Consider the following 19169-nt stretch of genomic DNA (forward strand, 5'->3'; position numbering starts at 1 on the left):
AACCAAACCCTAATCCAACTTCAAACCCTAATCTATATACAAAACCCTAATCCAACTTCGAAGCTCCAACTTCAGACATGATCATCACGATGGTAACGCCCACCAATAAATTTGCACCGGGTCAAGTTTTCCGCTTCGGGGAATGATCTCCTTGCTTCCTTGGGAATTGCAGGCCCACCCAATTGCATACCTTTCTCAAGCATGAGAGTAGTTTCGTCGAGAATGTTGCTCTTCACATTCTTTGATTGAGGACCCATTATTGCTACAAAAAATAGTAATAAACAAGTATTAGTAACCAAAAGCTTCAATCTAATAATATGAAAAACAAGTTTCATCGACAAAACGAAAGTGAAACATAACAAATTAGAGAGAGTCGTACAATCTAATTTAAAAACCAAAACTACAATGCATCAATGATCTCATTTCGCCAAAATATTGTTAGAATTAATATAATGATACAGTGAATATGATCCAATACAATCAATTTGCGACAACAAGAAATCTAGCAACTACTAATCAACTGAATGGATAAAAAAAAATGCATGGATAATAATGGTTAAGTGATGTAGTTGAAATAACTGAATTTTGGATATACTATTTCAAGTAATGGAAACTCAATGGAATTCACAATTCTCTCAGACAATAATGGTCAGCAAGTGTCTTTTATTTTTTTCTATTTTTACTACTTTTCCATATTGGTAATTGGTACTGAGCTATGGAGAGAGAGAGTCTGCAATCTCATGAGACATGATGATCAATCTCTGGCTATATGCTTTTGTCTAAGCTACTAAAAACCAAAGATTTTGAATAACCTTTTTAGGGTCTCAATATCTATCGAGTCTTCGTGACTATGATTATAAAACCTATTATTATTTATGGTTGTGCTGCCTGTGCATGTTACTACTATTTACTTGCAAAACCCTCTAAACCAGTCACTAGAACTAATAACAAAAGTGGTACGGTAGAACTATAAAACATCTTAAATGATATACTATTCATCATGCACAGACAGGTTATGACGACTCTTCAAAACTACTTCAACTTTTTTTTCTTATTAAACCTTCTAACGACTTCTACTTCTTTTTCTTATTCTTCAAAACAACCTTCTAACCACTTTTACTTATTTTTCTTATTAAACCAGCGAAATATGGATTCTTCAAAACTAGATGGGCTAACAATCTTCACATTGCATGTTCCAGACGTAGTCTCCTCACATTGATGTACTTGAAATAACTGATTTTTTATTCTTTTTTATTTTTATAACAATTGGGATAACAAGAACAAAAAAAAAAACTACAATGTCTGCGAAAAACAACAAAAACTAGGGCAATGCAGAAAAAACCGAAATGTTTTTACTTGCTTGAGACAACTTGAACTCTATTTGAGCAATACACAAGATATCTCACAATTAGGATAAACACAAGAACAAAAAAACAACAAAAACTAGAGCAATGCGCAGAAAAAACTAAAATTTCATATACGACTTGAACCAATTTCATATACAATGGTATTTTTCCAAGGTCCCCTGATCGTTTGCTATTTTCTTCCATTCATCCAATGATGATACACCTTCCATTAGGTTTCTTGAGGAAAATTTGGTTAACATGATGAAGTAAGCTAAGTAAAGTTCAAGTAGCCTAACAGTGAACTTTTATAAATGGAATTCATGTTAATGGAGTAAGTTCTCACCAAGTCACTGGATAATGATACTCACCTTGTATGTTATCCACATCAAAATGCATACTTTTCCCAAGCAAAGATTTCTTGTTTTGAGCAAAATTCTGAGCATTGCCACCTTCTTCATATAGACTAATTGATTGTTTGTTATGTTTCTTTCTTTTGGTTGCCGCGGGAGAATTTGGGTTGTTTTATTTCTATGAAAGGTTTTGTTTTATTTCTTTGTTCTGTTTTGTTTTGGTCGCGAAATGGAGAACAAAGGGTTGGTTCTATTTTTTTTTTCTTTGTGTTTGTTTTAATCTGGACCCTTAGATCTTGAGATGATCTCACGAGTTGAGTGGGTAGGATTGCGTATGTCAGTTTAGTATCTCAATTCAAGAGCTGATTTTCTTGGGATGTAATCTCCATAACATGGAGATCATCTCGAAAAAAATCAGCCCTTTTGAACATATCTAACCCTACCAATAATTGAGTTCAAGTTTGAAATTTATCTGACGGTCCATAATTTTAACACTCTTTTTACAATACTAGACACATCCGATTGAGCTGATTTTTTATATAGATATTATCCATGGTAGGGAGATAATATCTACCAAAATTCAGCTCTTAGAGCAATGTGTAAGTCCGCTTTTGGATTGCATATGTCAATTTAGTAAGTCAATTCTGTATGTCAACGTAGCCAGCCCGATATATATATATATATTAAAGCTCCCACAAGGGGTATTTTTCGAGCTATATTAAAATTCCATATCGTCTCCTATTAAAACATAAATTTCTATCCTATTTGAAAAACAGAAATCTTTTTTTATAACAAGAATTCCTCTCCTATTATAACGGGAATTACTCTTCTATTAAAACAAATTCTAGCACTTCTAATTAAAGCGGGAATCATTCTCCTATTAAAATAGAATATCTCTTCCAATTGAAAAAATGGGTTTTTAAAACTTAATTAAAACTTCATTAAAAATAATTTGTTAGAAAATTAAAACGGGTTACCAACTAAAACGGTAGTCCCAATTTTCTAAAAAAAATCTAAATGTTTCAAAAGAACCGGTGCGTATGCACGGGCCTACAAGCTATCTATATCTTAATATTAAAGCTCCCACAAGGGGTATTTTTTTTAGCTCTATTAAAATTTCACGTCATCTTCTATTAAAACGGGAATTTCTCTCTTATTTGAAAACGGGAATCTTTTTTTTTACAACAGGATTAATCTCCTATTATAACCGGAATTCTTCTTATATTAAAACAAATTCTAACACTTCTAATTAAAGCAGGAATCATTCTCCTATTAAAATAGGAATTCCTCCCCTATTGAAAAGAGAAAATTTAGCATATCTAATTAAAACAGGAATTATTCTCCTATTAAAACAGAATCTCTCTCCCAATTGAAAAAACGGGTTTTTAAAATTTAATTAAAACTTCATTTAAAACAATTTGTTAGAAAATTAAAATGGATTAGCGACTAAAACGGTAGTCCCAATTTTCTAAAAAAAATCTAAATGTTTACAAAGGAGTCGGTGAGTATGCACGGGCCTACGAACTCAAGACTCTCTATACATAATATCTTCCAAGCCATCTGGCTACAAATTGTTCAAAATGAATGTTTCTTAGATCCACAAAAGCTTTACTTCAATAACAAAGGAGCTCCTTGATGTCTAGTACGACTTTCTAGATCACCATAGTTTTGCCCTAAAAAATGCATCTATTCCGTTCCAACCAAATGCCCCACATAATTGCAAAAGATAACATGTTCCATATTCTCTGTCCTCTAGATGAAAAGGGCCATGTGTACCATCGAGTAAAGAGATCCACCACCCGACTAGGACTGACCCAAACCATACCAAACTCCCAATGAAAGCAATACCAAACAGTCCAAGAAAAAAGACAATGCAAAAGCAAATGATTAACCGATTCCTCAACCATCAAGCATAAGGGACAAAAATCTAGAGTTTGACACCTAAAATTTTTATTCTTGAGATTATCAACAGTAAGAATACGCTCTAAAGCTGCAAACCAAACAAAGAAAGTAATTCTCGTAAGGACTTTGGAACCCCAAATTCTTGAACCTGGAAAATGGGGAATGGAAACAACCCCATTATTTTGGGGATACCAAAAACGAAGAACGAGATAGAACGACTTGGTAGAGTAGATCCCTTTCTTGTCGGGGCACCAAACCATCGAATCAGAGTCCCGTTGGTTGAGATTTACCTCTCCAAGCCGAGCCATAAAAGATGCTAACTCATCGATAACTCAATCATTGAAAGCCCTACGAAAATCGAGGTTCCAAGAAATGTCTCCATCAGATCTAACCATGATGCATTCGCTAATTGTGCACCATTTATGCTCAGACATGTTGAACAAAGTATTAAAAACTTTCAACTTCAATTAAAAGTTGAGGATTCTAACTACAGGCTTTTGACGTCATTAAGACACAATGAACATCAATCTAGTGAAAAAATATTTGTCCACATTGGTGCACCCCAATTGTGGAACGGGTGCTGTAAAGGTGTGTTTCAGTTACGATCTTATGAGTCTGGGTGATTGGGGAAGATGATGTTATGACTGAGTTGGAATTATCGAACTGCCTACGTATCCAATTCTTTGGTGAACTGGAATCAAGTCAGACGTAGTTCATATTGGAATTGAGTGATTGAATTGGAGATGGAGAGAATGTAAGCATGGAGCTCCCCCCTTTGCCTCGCCTTATCCTCTTGCTTTTGTAGTGGTCTTTGAGATTTTCCCCTTTCCTCTGCGTCAGGTTAGGTCCTCTTAATTGTTAGACTTCAATGAGCTGAAATGAGTGCATGACTGCTGTTACAAAATAGCTGTAACGACTGCATTTCCATCTTTGAGCGTTACAAGACTTGGTTAAGCTCTTGGTATAAACAACCTGTTTAAGGTCTTAATATGAGCGAGCTGATGATGTCTTGGTATAATCGACACGGTGAATTGTGTTGGACACGTATATAACTTATATAATATATACATTGGGCTATGTATATTAGTCCATCACAAGTGCTAATTGTAAAATGAAAACAATTCCACTAGAATATCCCCAAAGCATTTAGTGATTCTTCCGAAATTTCCAGCCAGCAGAACAGAAGATCTCTCCCATTCTTCTCGTCCAAACTCCAAACTAAGCAAAAGTTCACTGATCACAACACCAAGTCACCAACCTACCTTTATTCACAAACAACACCCTACCAAAACCACAATCCTTCAATTCCACTCCATTTATCTCCCCATCTCAGCTTCAACTTTACTCAATCCAACTTCCAAAACTCCCAATTTTTTTTCACTTCTCTGATCCAAAACTCCCAATGGGCACTGCTTCTCTTTCAATTCTTGCACCATCCTCAAAACCCACAACTCCAGTTTCCTCAGAAGAAGTTCCTCTAAATCCATCAACATCTCTTCTTTCCTCTTCCTCAAATTCCACTAGTCCATCAACCCATCCTCATAAAATAACCTCAACAACTATTCTCTTCATTTCTCTTCTCCTCATAACATGCATCGCCCTCTCCGCTTCCATCGCCTTCGCTTTCCTCTTCTTCTCCTCCCACACTCACACACCTACACCTTCCATAGAAACCGTCGCCCGACCTCTCGTCAAGCTTCGAAAACCGGTTGTACTATTAATTTCCTCTGATGGGTTTCGTTTCGGGTACCAGTTCAAGACGGCAACGCCTAATATAGACCGGTTGATCGCGAATGGGACCGAAGCGGAGAGGGGTTTGATCCCGGTTTTCCCTACTTTAACATTCCCAAACCATTATGCAATTGTCACTGGTCTTTATCCAGCTTACCATGGTATAATTAATAACTATTTTCTTGATCCAGTTACTGGTGAAGGTTTTAATATGCAGAGTCATGAACCACATTGGTGGTTAGGCGAACCGTTGTGGGAAACTGTGGTGAATAATGGATTGAAAGCTGCTACTTATTTCTGGCCTGGTTCTGAGGTAAAGAAAGGTCCATGGACTTGTCCTTATAATTTTTGTCAGCATTATAATGGTTCTGTTCCATTTGAAGAACGCGTTGATACTGTGTTAGGATATTTTGATCTACCTAGTGATGAGATTCCTGCTTTTATGACTTTGTACTTTGAGGATCCAGATCATCAGGGTCATAAAGTTGGGCCTGATGATCCGGAGATAACGGATGCAGTAGCTAATATTGATAGAATGATTGGGAAGTTGATACAAGGGTTAGAGAAAAGAGGGGTGTTTGAGGATGTTACCATTATTATGGTTGGTGATCATGGGATGGTTGGTACTTGTGATAAGAAGCTTATCTTTCTTGAAGATTTGGTTCAGTGGATTGATATTCCAAAGGATTGGATTCAGTCTTATAGTCCATTACTTGCGATTAGACCTCCTGTTGGTGTTTTGCCATCAGATGTAGTTTCCAAGATGATGGAAGGATTAAGTTCTGGAAAGGTTCAGAATGGGAAGAATTTGATAGTGTATCTAAAGGAGGACTTACCTGCTAGGCTTCATTACAGTGTGAGTGAGAGGATACCTCCTATAATAGGACTGGTTCAAGAAGGGTTTAAGGTTGAGCAGAAGGGTTCAAAGCGGAAGGAATGCGGAGGAGCACATGGCTATGATAATGCTTTCTTCTCTATGAGGACTATTTTTATTGGCCATGGTCCTCAATTTGCAAGGGGTCGTAAGGTTCCATCTTTTGAGAATGTTCAAATCTACAATATGGTTACTTCAGTTTTGGAGATACAAGGCGCTTCCAATAATGGAACAGCTTCATTTGCGAAGTCCTTACTTTTGCCAAGCTTGTGAGATTCAAGTTTTACAAGGCATCGATTTCACTCAAAAGGACAACTGAGAACAGTGGATATGGATCTTTACACCGCGGATACTCATTCTAGTAAATGGTTGGCTTCATTTTGAAATGAAGCTGTAAATACATAAGATGCTATCATTTGTATCTTGGCGAGTAGTTTCCACTAATGTTGATTTGCCACCATGAATTGAAGATGATATTTGCAATTACTATGAGTGTTATGAAGTGGTAGTTCTGTTGTGGCCTACTTAAAGTGACTATACATGTAAGTTGAGCTAGTTAAAAGTGCTCTACTTTTTCATGGCCTTTTTTCATTTTAATTGTAGATGCACTATAGAAACCTATTCTATATTTTTTTGTCAACTGATCTTTGCTAATGACAAGCAAAGATCTGCTTATTGTTGTGTTCCATATTATACTTCTTATTTTTGTGTCTTCTGTTTGTGCTTCTTGTACAATATCTGCTAGCATTTTTGGAATTCATCTGTATTCAATACATTTGGTTGCGATCAGTGATTACTTCACTTATGAATTGAAGCTTGAAGCTAACACGTACAATGAGGTTGTGGAACATTGGGCGACACTGACCTTTCAAATGGTAAATGGGATGAGTAGCAAAGACTGCTACATATACTTGCATATGAAAAAAAGGGGGAGGGATTACTTTTGGGGAAATACCTGATCATCTGCAATAATTAAGTGCTGTGAAGTCTGTATTAGATGGGATGAAAGAGAACTATTTGGTATCTACCCTTATTCATAATCTTCAATGGAAATTTTAATTTCTCTATGTGTTGTACTTATCTGAAATAACACTGCTCTATTACTATTAGAATGTTATCTTATCTAGAAGCAAAAGTCATATGGAAACAGAACAATTTATATCTTGGCTGTTGATATCAATAATGAGTGGACTTTGGTATTAGATGGTGATGAATAGTGTGTGCCTTTGCGTCTGTGAGTTCTTTATGTTGTAAAAATTGGTGGTAGAACTATTGATCTCTTTCCTTTTACAGGGGTTCTGGTGTCGGGGAAGGTACCCCCACCTTCTGCAAGATCCTCAACATTACCATAATTTGATACAGTTACCGGGTAATTAACCAGATGGACACCTTCCATGTCCATTACCTCTTCCTCAGTGTATATTTTCCAGGCTTCCTCTCCAATCATGTGCATCAACCTAACACAATCCAAGCTGTGGGGATCTAGAAATGATTCTTCAGACCGCCCAGTATGCTCATACCAGAGCGACATCCGATATGCGTGAACATCCCCATGGCCGGATTTGTTCCCCATATATTTTGGTTGGTAGCATCCAATGGAAATTTCAGTGTCTCGTCTTCCATCCATCGATCTTTGGTTCACATTGGCACTTCCTATTAGTACGTAAGTGTCGTCCACTGCAGAAATTAGTGTCAACAAAAGCATGATTAAATTGGTGGATCGCATCAAAGCTGTAGAGAATCAAACTTTACCATTAAGAGTTGATTGCACTTACCTATCATGAGTTTGGAGTGGACGTAAATCATGAATCTCCTATGCTTTTGGGCATTCCAATACTGGGTTGCATGCTGGGGCGAATAAGGAGGAACAAACTCCCCTTTCATTTCCTCCTCCCGGTTTGCGAGGCAGAAAAAATTTAAGTAATCTCTGGGGTGCACCGATTCGTTGCTCTCTTGGATAGCCTCTCCAATTAATCTATACATCATTGCCATTGTCTGTCTAGTCCAGTGTAGTATATCTTGTACAGGGTCACTCTCGGGTACCCCTTCTGGCCACATGGGTATTACAATATATACAGCAAATCTTTCATTCGCTTTAATCTTGTTCACCACTTTTAGTGCAATCTCCACTGGGATCAAATTTTCGCATCCACAGCGTCTATCCTTCTCCCACAAATGACAACCTCCAATGAAATATTGGTTTTCAATGTAGATAAATTTATCTGCTCTCCGAATTGCTTCTACATATGCTTCGTGAATACTGCATTCTAGAAAATTCTTATCAGGTAAAGAATTCGCTGATAGCTGATCGATTGATCTGAAAACTTGAACTTTCCAATCTCCAGGAGGATTTTCATGCTGAGGATAAGAATGTTGAAGGTTCGGTATAATGCTTGTGGAAACAAGTAATGAAGGATCACATTGTTTAGACCAGCGTTGCTCGAAGTTGCTCAGCACATCCAAAGCAGCGTCACCAGTGATACAAGCATGAGCATCATGCCATGGCTCTCTTGGCCCACCTTTATGAAGACTAGCTCCAGCAAAGTTGATTTGGTAGAAGTCTTGTGCAAGAGACTGGGTGTTCAGTGTTCGGAACAAGGAATGCTCCTCTGTATCATAACGTCCATCGCAGAGATCTAATCCACCAATAAAACTCATTATCTCTCTGTTACAACTAGTAGAGTATTCACTGGATAAGAGTAAGTGTGCCTGGGTGTCCACAGTGATGGTCTTCTGATGGTGAGCAAAGAGAGTGGGGCATTTGTAGTGTAACCTTGGGCATAACCTACAGACTACCTTAGTGTGCTTGAAGTATTCGAAGGCATCTTCATCGTGGGTTCTCATTACTCCTTTATTCTTAATGATGGGCAAGGAAGTCTCGTCGTCCCAGAGCATGACTCTCACTGCCACGCCTTCCCGCGCTTTCCTTTTTAGTAGTTCACCAATCTTTATCCCTCTTGCATATGGAATTCCAGTTTGAAGATCGCGGACCTGCTCAAAAGAGTTCTGAATTAACCAAACCGACAATCACGAGCAAGCAACGGTAATAGACTTTTGCTTACCAGCACCATCTTAGGATTGAAAGACCATCCTGCAATGTATATCAAATACTTGGCATTGTCGAGAGCTCTGTATACATCCTCCCAGAGCTTTCTAGGGCGTCCAGGAAGATAAACCGGTGGACTAAATGTAGAGTGATGGTGAGCATCTTGATATAGTGTCACATGACAGTTTGATCTTTGTGGAAATGTAGAACTTTTAAGTCCCACGTATTCACCATTTCTGAGTGCTCTCTCCCAACCCAGCTCGGCATCTGCATGCTTAAACCATAAGATACAGCGGAGTTTCTGCTCTGGGATCAGGTATCCTTTCTCCGTTTCGAGAGGAAAGAAACCATCAATTAGAGTTTCTTCATTAAGAATCCGAGAAGCTGGAATATGGACTTTCCCCAAGACAGAACACTTTCTCTTCATTGTTATGGTGATAGTTGAGCTGGACGGATGGGCGCAGAGAATTTCAAAGGTTTGGTTCCATACTCGATCGTATGCTTGAGTTGTCTTTGCGACTTTCTTGCGGTCTATTTTGATGGTCACATAGGTAGCCTTCTCTCCTATCAGTATACACTATCAAAATAACTTCAGTTCATTGAGCTAAGTAAAAGAATTGATGCCCAACACTGTTAAGCTAAGTTTAATTCAGGTCTCATGGACTCGTTTGTTTACAAATTAGTCATGGTGGGTATTGAGTTGCTAGTTGGTTCTGAAATGTGTCTCTTGTGGGCGGAAGATTGTGTATTTGTACCCACAACCTATGGCGTACTATCCTACATTGTGGAGCACAACAACCAAATGAATTTCGCTACTACTAGGTAATCTAATGTACTACTTTCCGAAAAGATCCTAGGACTTATTCATTAAAAGCTTCTACATAGAATGGCTTATGCACTTGAATACTTACATTGAAGGGGAAAGATGGTGCATACGGGGTGGCATGGAAAATGGTGACCTCAAGTGTTCCATGGAAGAACTTGCGCTTTCCCTCCATTATCAATCCTTTTAAGCAGTATATGAGTAAGAGTCACTGAGTTTCGTTTGGGTAGATATGAGGGAGAAGTACCACAACTTATATATAGATGTTAGTAAATTTGCTTGCACAGGTTGGAAGTGAGGCAGTGACTTGGAATGCAATTGAAGACTTGGACAGTTTAAAGAAACAACTTGCTAAAAATTGTACATTGTTATGTCTTAGAGGCAACCAAGAAGTGTGTTACAAGTAATATCACTTGGACGGTTTAATACATTTGTACATGTGTTGTACTTTACAGAATTGACGGATTCCATGTGAGTAATTGTGAACGAAATAGATGAATGCTTAATTGTTCTTTTCAAAACAAAAAAATTGAACATTTAGGATGACGAGGTAGTCTTCTTCGTTTTAGTCCGGCTCCACATGCTGACGGTATTATGCCAATTATATGTGGTTTGGTCAGTGCCGTGGTCACTATGTAGGTTTTCACAAGAAGGCTATACTATCAGATTCACCAGCCTATTCCAAAATTTCGGAGATTTTACGTTTGGGCAGCTCCCATAATAACATATACTTAAGAAACTCATTTTTACTTTTGGTTTATTGTATTCTGATTTAAAATGCCAGTCAAGTGCTTTTCCAATTACGTTTCCAATCAGAGTAACTATGCCGCGTCTGTTGTGTCCTTGAATGGGAACCCTGTAAAAGAGCTTTGTGCAACAAAAACATGTTACTTATCAACCTCCAAATCTAAAACCCTGGAGTACGCTCAGCTGTGGCAATAATATTTTACTTGGCAAGAATGTTGTTTAGTGGTTACACCCATGCACCAAAATATCGCCGATATATCCGATATATTGTCGATATATATCGGTATTTTGGTACACCAACATCGATATTTCTGACATATATCCACTGAATATAGAACTCTTTTTTTTTCCGATATATATTGGAATTTCCGATATAAAAATTTACGATATATATCGATTGACTTTTTGACCATTTTTTAATATAAATCCAATATTTTCAATATATTTCTGATATTATATTTCCGATATATCTGATATTTCCAATATTTTAAATAGTTTGGACTGGTCACCAAAAAACTATAGATATATCCGATATATATTGGTTTTGATATATTCATCGATATTGATATTTTGGACCTTGGTTACGCCAAACTCGCCGGACCATGTCCATTTTTGTGTGCGCCAGGTCGCCTAACAAGTTGGAGAAATGGATCTTAAAAAAATGGTATCAAATGAGCCTCTACCAACCAGTATATCAGTTTACAAATTATGGGTTCTACTAAACTATGGAGAGATTACGAATCAGGCCCAATGGCCCAAACTAACCCAAATAAAATATCCCCTGCTTTGAAACTCTTTTCCGCAACAAGAGTGACCGTTTTCTTAAGCTCGAGGCTCGACCTCCTTTTGCCCACAGTCTCTCTGTAAGTTCCTACAAAACCATTTGATCCTTTTATTTGTTTACTTTATAGTTAGTAGAATTTCCTCACGCAGTAGATTCCAAAGTGTTCAAATTTTAAAATCAGGCCAATTACATGATTATTTACCTTATAAACTCATGTGGGATAACCCCAGAATCAGCTCTCAAAGCTTCCAAAAAAATTGTTCTCAAGGAATCAACAACGACTAAACCTGACTCAGTTCTGTCCCTCTTCAAGTCCCAACCTACCCTCCATATCTCCTATCCTCTCCTGTGTGAGGCGCGTAACTGTTAGTCAGGAGTACTAAAGCCTAATAAGCCAATTAATACGGACCAAACCCCATATGCCAATTATTTAGGAGGACCAAAACCAAAAATACTCCTGATTTTGTGGGAGGGGTTTCTTCCCAGGTCCTCAGTCATCTCCTAAAGTGGCAAGAAGGTTGGTTCAAGCCTAATTAACTCCCAAAGAAGAAATCCATTTAAACCCGTTGCAATAACTATCCAATTCATAGTTTCTTTTCTGTACAATGTTTTATCATTTTGTTTATAGAAATTTGATTAGAATAAGGACTGCTCCAAATTCAAGATGCATCTCTAGTTTCATCTCAAAAAATTTCACAGAAGAATACCTCGTAAACTCATGTGGTTAACCCAAAAATCAGCTCTCAAAGCTTCCAAATACATTGTGCTCGATAAATCCACAAACAGACTCAGTTGTCTCCCTCTTCAAATCCTATGGTTTCACTGATGCCACATTTCAAAACTCATCTCTACCCTCCCTCGACTTCTCCGAGCCTCTCCAAAGAAAATCTTGAGCTTGAATATTTCAATAACATTGGCATTTCAGGACCCAATCTTGGTAAACTCATCTCGAATGATACGCGTCTCTTTACGGGAAGCTTAGAGAATTCTATCATCACTTCCATCAATTTCCTTAGAAGTCTTGCCCCCCAGATGATGACATCACTGTCATTCTTAAACGTTTAAAGTGGTCCACTCATATACAGTGCAGAATGGCACCAAACATAGCCCTCCTGCAAGATCATGGTATGCCGAAATCTTTGATCTCAAAATCGATTATCAAGAACCCTCGAGTTCTATATCTTCAATCGGACAAGCTTAATGCAAGTGTATTACAACTCAAGAATATGGGTTTTAGTCCTTCAAGTAAGGTGTTCCTTAGAGGGTTACATGTGCTTGCGGGGATGAAGAAGCCTATGTGGGACTTGAAATTGGAGGTTTATAGGAGTTTTGGCTGGTCAAGAGACGAGGTTCTCTCCTTGTTGTTCAAGAAGCAGCCCTTTGTTATGGCCATTTCAGTTAAGAATATCACTTCAACACTGGATTTTTTCAAGAATAGCCTTAATTGGAGCCGTGACGACATTTCCAAAAATCCAATTGTTATATTACTAAGCATGGAAAAGAGAATTGTTCCTAGAAGCTTTGTTCTTCAACCTCTTCTTTCAAAGGGCTTGATAAACAAGAGTGAAATGGGCGGAGCATTAAGACTAGTTGAAAATGCGTTCTTGGAGAGGTTTGTCATCAGATATCAAAATGAGGTGCCGGAACTTTTGAAGTTGTACCAAAGTAAAGTAAGTACTGAAGATTTTGTTGTTGGGCATAAGGATTAAGGATGGCTGTGAATCTGATATATTCTTGAAAGCATTATCTGATAATACAAGCTTAACGCAAGTGTATTAAAACTCAAGAATATGGATTTTAGTCCTTCAAGTAAGGTGTTCGTTAGTGGATTACATGTGCTTGTTGGGATAAAGAAGCCTATATGGGACTTGGAATTGGAGGCTTACAGGAGTTTTGGCTGGTCAGAAGATGAGGTTATTTCCATGTTCAAGAAGCACCCCTACGTAATGGCCGTTTCAGTGAAGAAGATCAATTTAGCACTGGATTTCTTCATGAATACCCTGAATTGGACTCGAGATGATTTTGCCAGGAACACGACTGCTATTGATTTAAGCTTGTAAAATAGAGTCTTTCCAAGATGTTATGTTCTTCAAATGCTGATCTCAAAGGGTCTACTAAGTTATAATGTTATTTGTCGCATTAAGAGAAGCAGAAGATGTGTTTTTGGCATAAGGTCTACTGAAGATTTTGTTGTTGGGCATAAAGATTAAGGATGGCTGTGAGTCTGATATATTCTTGAAAGCATTATTTAAAGTCAATGAAAGATCCACGAATTTCCATTATACTTTAGTTAATTATCTAAGCACTTGATTCTTTTCCATATGACTATGACACTCTGATTTTTCAAACCTTTTTAAGGGAAACAATACTTGAGCCAACTTCTTAAAGGTGTTTATCATCTGGTTTCAATTGAATTAAGGTAGGTGATTGCACATATTGTGTAAACTAGTGTTGGAAGAGAATTGGTGTAATGGCATGGTCAGTTACTTACTTTGTCTTGGGGAAATGGAGCTGCAGGGAATTCACACGAGACTGCCAATATTGGGAGGTGGAAGAATTTGGTCGGAGAGCAGGTGCCATATGACGATACAAAGAGGGAATAGTGAAGACGACGGTAATGGAAGTGGAATAGGAAGGGTTTCTCTTCTGTGATGTCTTTTTATCAAATAATAGTGGAGGATAACCTAATGGTTAATGCTACACGCATCACATTACCATACAAGACTGTAGGGAAGGCCCCAATAAGGCTATATTTTTTTTCCCTATTGGGTACGTTCTTGGTGAGAATTGATACGTCCATAGCTGGCAGTAAGGGTGGAATTTGAGCCGAGGGCTCGGAGCTCGGCTTGGGCTTGGCTCGTTTAAGCTCGGCTTGAGCTCGCTCGTTTACTATATGAGCCGAGCTCGAGCTCAAATAAAAGCTCATGTAACAAATGAGCTTGATGAAGCTCGGTTCGTTTAGTTCAAATAGCATATTTATAGTGTAAAATAACTGAGGGCTCGGAGCTCGGCTTGGGCTTGGCTCGTTTAAGCTCGGCTCGAGCTCGCTCGTTTACTATATGAGCCGAGTTCGAGCTCAATTTAAAACTCGTGTAATTAGCGAGCCGAGCTTGAGCATGGTAAAGCTCGGCTTGTTTAGCTCGAATTCCACCCTTAGCTGGCAGATTAGGGGATGGAGCATCCCGAACAGATTCGTGTTGTATGGACTGAGGACAGGAGGTAGAACAATATACCTTTTTGCAAGATGTGCATTTGAAGCGCAGGTGTGGGAAATTATAACCGCTTGCATAGCTCCTTCCTCACCAATTCAAACAGTGCAATCATTACTACTATATGCAGGAGATTCTCAAGCCATGGCCTAACACCGCCACAACTAGCTGTGGGTGGTGTGAGAACTTATTCCTTATGCCGTGTGTTGGCTCATTTGGTAGTTGCATAACGAGTGTATATTCAGAAAATTATGACTCTAATTTGGAGAATACAAAAGAAAGAATAGAAGCAGCAACTGTTGTTCAGCTTGATCAAAGGTTAATATTGCAAAAGCGCCAGCCACAAGATTGCCTTCTCTATGTACACATTGTTAGTCTTAGAGCTAATATCCAAGAAGTCTATTAGTATTTGTCTCTTGGAATTATATGATATATATGCATTGTACTTTAGACTGTAAGTCAATCGGATGGTTAACACTTAGGGTGTTTTGTTAAATTTTAATTCATGGAAAGGAAAGGAAATAAAATAGGTGGTCCACTATGGAATGGAAAGGAAATGAAATAATTTTAAATTGTATGTGTTTGGTAAACTGGGGAAAGGAATAATCATATTTGTTTACAAAAGCTATGGAAAGGAATAATTGTATTGTTAGGTCATGGGTGTATTAGTAGTAAGTCTATCTATTTCATTTCCTTTCCTTTCCACAAAATTTGCAGAAATTAGCTAAGGATACAAAATCTTTTCTATTTCCATGATTTTGTTTCCATATGTAAAAGCTCATTTTCTTTCCATGGGTAAACAAACGCCTTCAAAACTATGGAAAATGTGGACCACTCTTATCTTCCTTTCCTTTCTATAGTGTTTCCATCATAACAAACACACTCTTAGTCGAATTTTCTTGATTAAATTTCACTTGTCCCAATATTGTGTACACGTGTTATATTTCTATTTCTGCTTACTTCTGTTGGTTACATCATTAATTGCCCCACGTCATTGGATATTCGATATCCGATTCACGATTCACAGTCCTAATAAATGCAGTTAACAAGCTTCCAGCAATGGCCCTATTCTAATGATGCAATACAAATATACAATATGCAAAGAGAAAAGTGAAAAATGTGAAAACGAATAATATAAAGTTGGAAGAACGAGAATAAATGAAGAAAACATGCTGACAGCCTGACAGAAGTCACAGAACTAAAGTAAGGGAAAGAAAAAGACGGTGTTGTTGGTTCCAGAGCCCCACGCCCCCACCGCTGTCTGCATTCACGTTTTCTTTTTTTTCATGTCCACACCTTTTTTTTAACTCATATCTCATTGCTGCAGGAGAGCTTTTAACTTGTGTTACGAAGGCCATGAGGTTCTATTGTTTGGCATCTACCCCCAATTGGAGAGGCAGCTGCTAGCATTCTATAAAAGGTTGGTTTAATTTACCCTTAATTAAACTATCAAAGAAGCCATGGCAAGAAAGTCTGTAGTTTCCTTCACTTCACTAATTGAACTTCTACTTATTCTGATAGGTATCTCCATAGCGGCAGCACCCATTGTTTTTGCCAATGCTAACACCCTTAAAGCTTCCTATTCTGTCGAAAATGTCGCCCGTCCCCTTGTCAAGCTTAAGCGACCAGTTGTAATATTGATTTCCTCAGACGGGTTTCGGTTCGGCTACCAATTCAAGACACCCACTCCCAACATCCACCGATTGATCAGAAACGGAACTGAAGCTGAGACTGGTTTAATCCCAGTCTTCCCTACTTTAACATTCCCAAACCATTACTCCATTGTCACTGGTCTTTATCCAGCTTACCATGGTATAATTGCCAACTGGTTTACTGACCCGAATAGTGGCGAGACTTTCACAAAGCGTAGTCAAGAACCACATTGGTGGCTTGGCGAACCACTATGGCAAACTGTGGTCAAGCATGGATTGATTGCTGCTACCTACTTCTGGCCCGGTTCTGAGGTAAAGAAAGGATCATGGAACTGTCCTCCAAAGTATTGTCAGCCTTTTAACAAGAAGGTTCCATTTGAGGAGCGTGTGGATACTGTGTTAGGATACTTTGATCTTCCTAGTGATGAGATTCCTTCGTTTATGACTGTATATTTTCAGGATCCAGATAGTCAGGGTCACCGTGTTGGACCCGATCATCCGGAGATCACTGAAGCAGTAGCTAATATTGATAGAATCATCGGAAAGTTGATAACAGGACTCGAAAAGAGAGGAGTGTTTGATGATGTTAATATCATTATGGTTGGTGATCATGGCATGGTTGGTACATGTGATGGAAAGTTCCTCTATCTTGAAGATTTGGCTCCGTGGATTGAAATTCCAGAGTCGTGGGTTCAGTCTTATTATCCATTGCTTGCTATTCGACCTCCTGCTGGCGTCTCTCCAGCTATAGTTGTAAAGAATATGACAGAAGGACTAAATTCAAGCACGGTTTGAAATGGAAAGAATTTGAAAATGTTTCTCAAGGAGGACTTCCCTGCTAGACTTCACTATTCTGCAAATTACCGCATATCTCCAATCATAGGACTGCTCGATGAAGGGTTTATGGTGGAGCAGAGGAATTTGAGCCAGAGAACTTGCGCGGGAGCTCATGGTTATGATAATGCTTACTTCTCTATGAGGACTATCTTTATTGGTCACGGTCCCAAGTTTGCAAAGGGCCGGAAGGTTCCCTCTTTTGAGAATGTTCAGATCTATAATATGGTTACCTCTATTCTGAACATACAGGGTGCTTCAAACAATGGCACGGCTTCGTTTTCAAACTTTGTTCTCTTGCCAAATAGGTAGATAATGAAGGTTCTGTTGTGGTCTAGTTGAAGTGCTGTAGTGGAATTTCTGAAATGGTCTGTTCTTATCATCTTACGTTAATATCTGCTGGAAATTTTCTCGTTAAGATGTGTCATCTGCTTCACTTTGTTAAGGCATTTCCTCATGTTATCGTAGATGCGTTAGTTGAACCTAATCTGAAATTCTTGTCAAACGAAAATTTCTCATTTTATTAATTATATTGCAACGTTCATCATCCATACACAACTTCTTTTTTACCCAAGTACGTACTGATAAAATTCTGTTAGGATTTTTTTAGAAATCCATAACCCAAGATCGAATGTCAATCAATGAAGAAAACGAATTAAATTAGGTGTTTAGGACATACTAGAAACCATTGTTGGTGGTGACTAAACAAATCCTATTCGCAATGGATGTTGTGTCTTCCCGCCCATGCATCTTGATAATAAAAATATAACTAATTCCACCAGTAGTGTTTGTTAGAAAAATGATTTGCTCAAATCCATTTAAATATGAATGAGTAGTTTGTCTCCCAAGTTACCCCACTTAAGATGAAATGGGTTTTTTCTTGAAACAAGATGCGTAATGTGAAAAAACCTTTTCAACATGATGCATTTGTTTGAAGCGGTGCATTATCTTAGAAAAGGTCGCGACCTTTTCGAAATGTCGCCGGTTTGAAACAAAGTCATCATGCCGAAAAGGTGCAACCTTCGAAATAGGCAATCGGTTCGAAACGAATGTTATATGTCGAAATGGTGTGTCTTTTTTCAAACATGTGACTTTTCAAAGAGTTGCTTACTTTTTCCCAAGAGTCACCGTGTTCTTTCAAGAGGCACCACTCACCTATAAATAGTGGATGAATTTGGAGAGAAAACACACCGGATCACACGAGAGTTCGATCTTTCTCTTCTCCCTCGTTCTTAGTCAAATACTATGTTGTGTTCACCGAGTCCATAGAATTGAAGTGCTAGCTTTCATAGAAGGAAATCCGTTCTATCTTGGGAGATAGTTTCCCATCAACCTTCAAGCACCGTGAGGGGGAAATCTGTCTTAAGGACATAGTGTATCTACACTAGGCTCGGATTTAATTAAGAAGTACAAGACACTTACAAGACAAAAGGTTTGTATAGTTTGGTAATTGGTAAAGAGTAAGTACAATTAAGTTGTATATTCCTAACAACTTAAGACGGATCTCTTTTTCTTCTTCTTCTTTACCCAACGAAATTTGTTTACGTTTTCTTTTCTTTTTGGTTTAAAGGAATAACAAAGTGTAGTTGTATTTCGAATATGGCAACACCACCGCTTTAGTCCCCGTCATCGCTCCCCATTTTGTTCCTCATGGGGAGAAGCCCGAAAAGTTCAATGGAACCCGATTTCAAGCTACCGGCAACAAAAGATGCTCTTCTATCGACCACCCTTAACTTGGAAAGGTTTACGTGGGATAAGGCTCTGATGTAAGCTCAATGAAACCGACAAAGGAGAAGGTTTTGGCCAAGGATGCTTGGTTTCATCTTTGATTTCTTGTGTAGAAATTATGTTCTTAGCGGGTTGGGTCACTC

At 38.2% G+C, this 19169-nt stretch overlaps 3 protein-coding genes and 2 pseudogenes across 4 annotated transcripts; 4 read left to right on the forward strand and 1 right to left on the reverse strand.

The window, feature by feature from the left end:
• The first annotated feature begins 4717 nt into the window (after window positions 1–4717).
• On the forward strand, window positions 4718–6915 carry LOC147512103 (nucleotide pyrophosphatase/phosphodiesterase 1 pseudogene; annotated as a pseudogene). The gene has a single exon (XR_015214713.1). The product of XR_015214713.1 is annotated as a nucleotide pyrophosphatase/phosphodiesterase 1 pseudogene (transcript).
• Window positions 6916–7342: 427 nt separating this feature from the next.
• Window positions 7343–10377, reverse strand: PLDEPSILON (phospholipase D alpha 4). The gene is made up of 4 exons (XM_086595064.1): window positions 10161–10377; window positions 9266–9826; window positions 7979–9194; window positions 7343–7880 (listed from the first exon to the last, which is right to left on the reverse strand). The coding sequence occupies exons 1-4, from the start codon at window positions 10245–10247 to the stop codon at window positions 7447–7449; spliced, it is 2298 nt and encodes a 765-aa protein (XP_086451190.1). The 5' UTR covers window positions 10248–10377; the 3' UTR covers window positions 7343–7446.
• A 2317-nt stretch (window positions 10378–12694) lies between these two features.
• Window positions 12695–13312, forward strand: LOC147512105 (uncharacterized). Its single transcript, XM_086598650.1, has one exon. The coding sequence runs from the start codon at window positions 12695–12697 to the stop codon at window positions 13310–13312; it is 618 nt and encodes a 205-aa protein (XP_086454776.1).
• Window positions 13313–16238: 2926 nt separating this feature from the next.
• Window positions 16239–17849, forward strand: LOC147512106 (nucleotide pyrophosphatase/phosphodiesterase 1-like). Its single transcript, XM_086595065.1, has 2 exons — window positions 16239–16776; window positions 16924–17849. Exons 1-2 carry the CDS (start codon window positions 16273–16275, stop codon window positions 17257–17259), a joined length of 840 nt encoding a protein of 279 aa, XP_086451191.1. The 5' UTR covers window positions 16239–16272; the 3' UTR covers window positions 17260–17849.
• The window catches only part of LOC147512107 (nucleotide pyrophosphatase/phosphodiesterase 1-like), a 55605-nt pseudogene continuing 53713 nt past the window's right edge, over window positions 17278–19169 (forward strand).

Source organism: Coptis chinensis, chromosome 3 (genome assembly GCF_015680905.1).
Source record: "Coptis chinensis isolate HL-2020 chromosome 3, ASM1568090v1, whole genome shotgun sequence".
Lineage (NCBI taxonomy): Eukaryota > Viridiplantae > Streptophyta > Magnoliopsida > Ranunculales > Ranunculaceae > Coptis > Coptis chinensis.

Bases quoted from the DNA above. Each gene is read 5' to 3' on its own strand.
- PLDEPSILON (XM_086595064.1), bottom strand. From the start codon at position 10,247: ATGGAGGGAAAGCGCAAGTTCTTCCATGGAACACTTGAGGTCACCATT. The intron at 9,827-10,160 runs GTAAGTATTCAA...TTATTTTGATAG, and splicing joins CACCATCTTTCCCCTTCAAT to TGTATACTGATAGGAGAGAA. The intron at 9,195-9,265 runs GTAAGCAAAAGT...TCTTTTGAGCAG, and splicing joins TCAATCCTAAGATGGTGCTG to GTCCGCGATCTTCAAACTGG.
- LOC147512105 (XM_086598650.1), top strand. From the start codon at position 12,695: ATGGCACCAAACATAGCCCTCCTGCAAGATCATGGTATGCCGAAATCT.
- LOC147512106 (XM_086595065.1), top strand. From the start codon at position 16,273: ATGGCAAGAAAGTCTGTAGTTTCCTTCACTTCACTAATTGAACTTCTA. The intron at 16,777-16,923 runs GTAAAGAAAGGA...GTATATTTTCAG, and splicing joins ACTTCTGGCCCGGTTCTGAG to GATCCAGATAGTCAGGGTCA.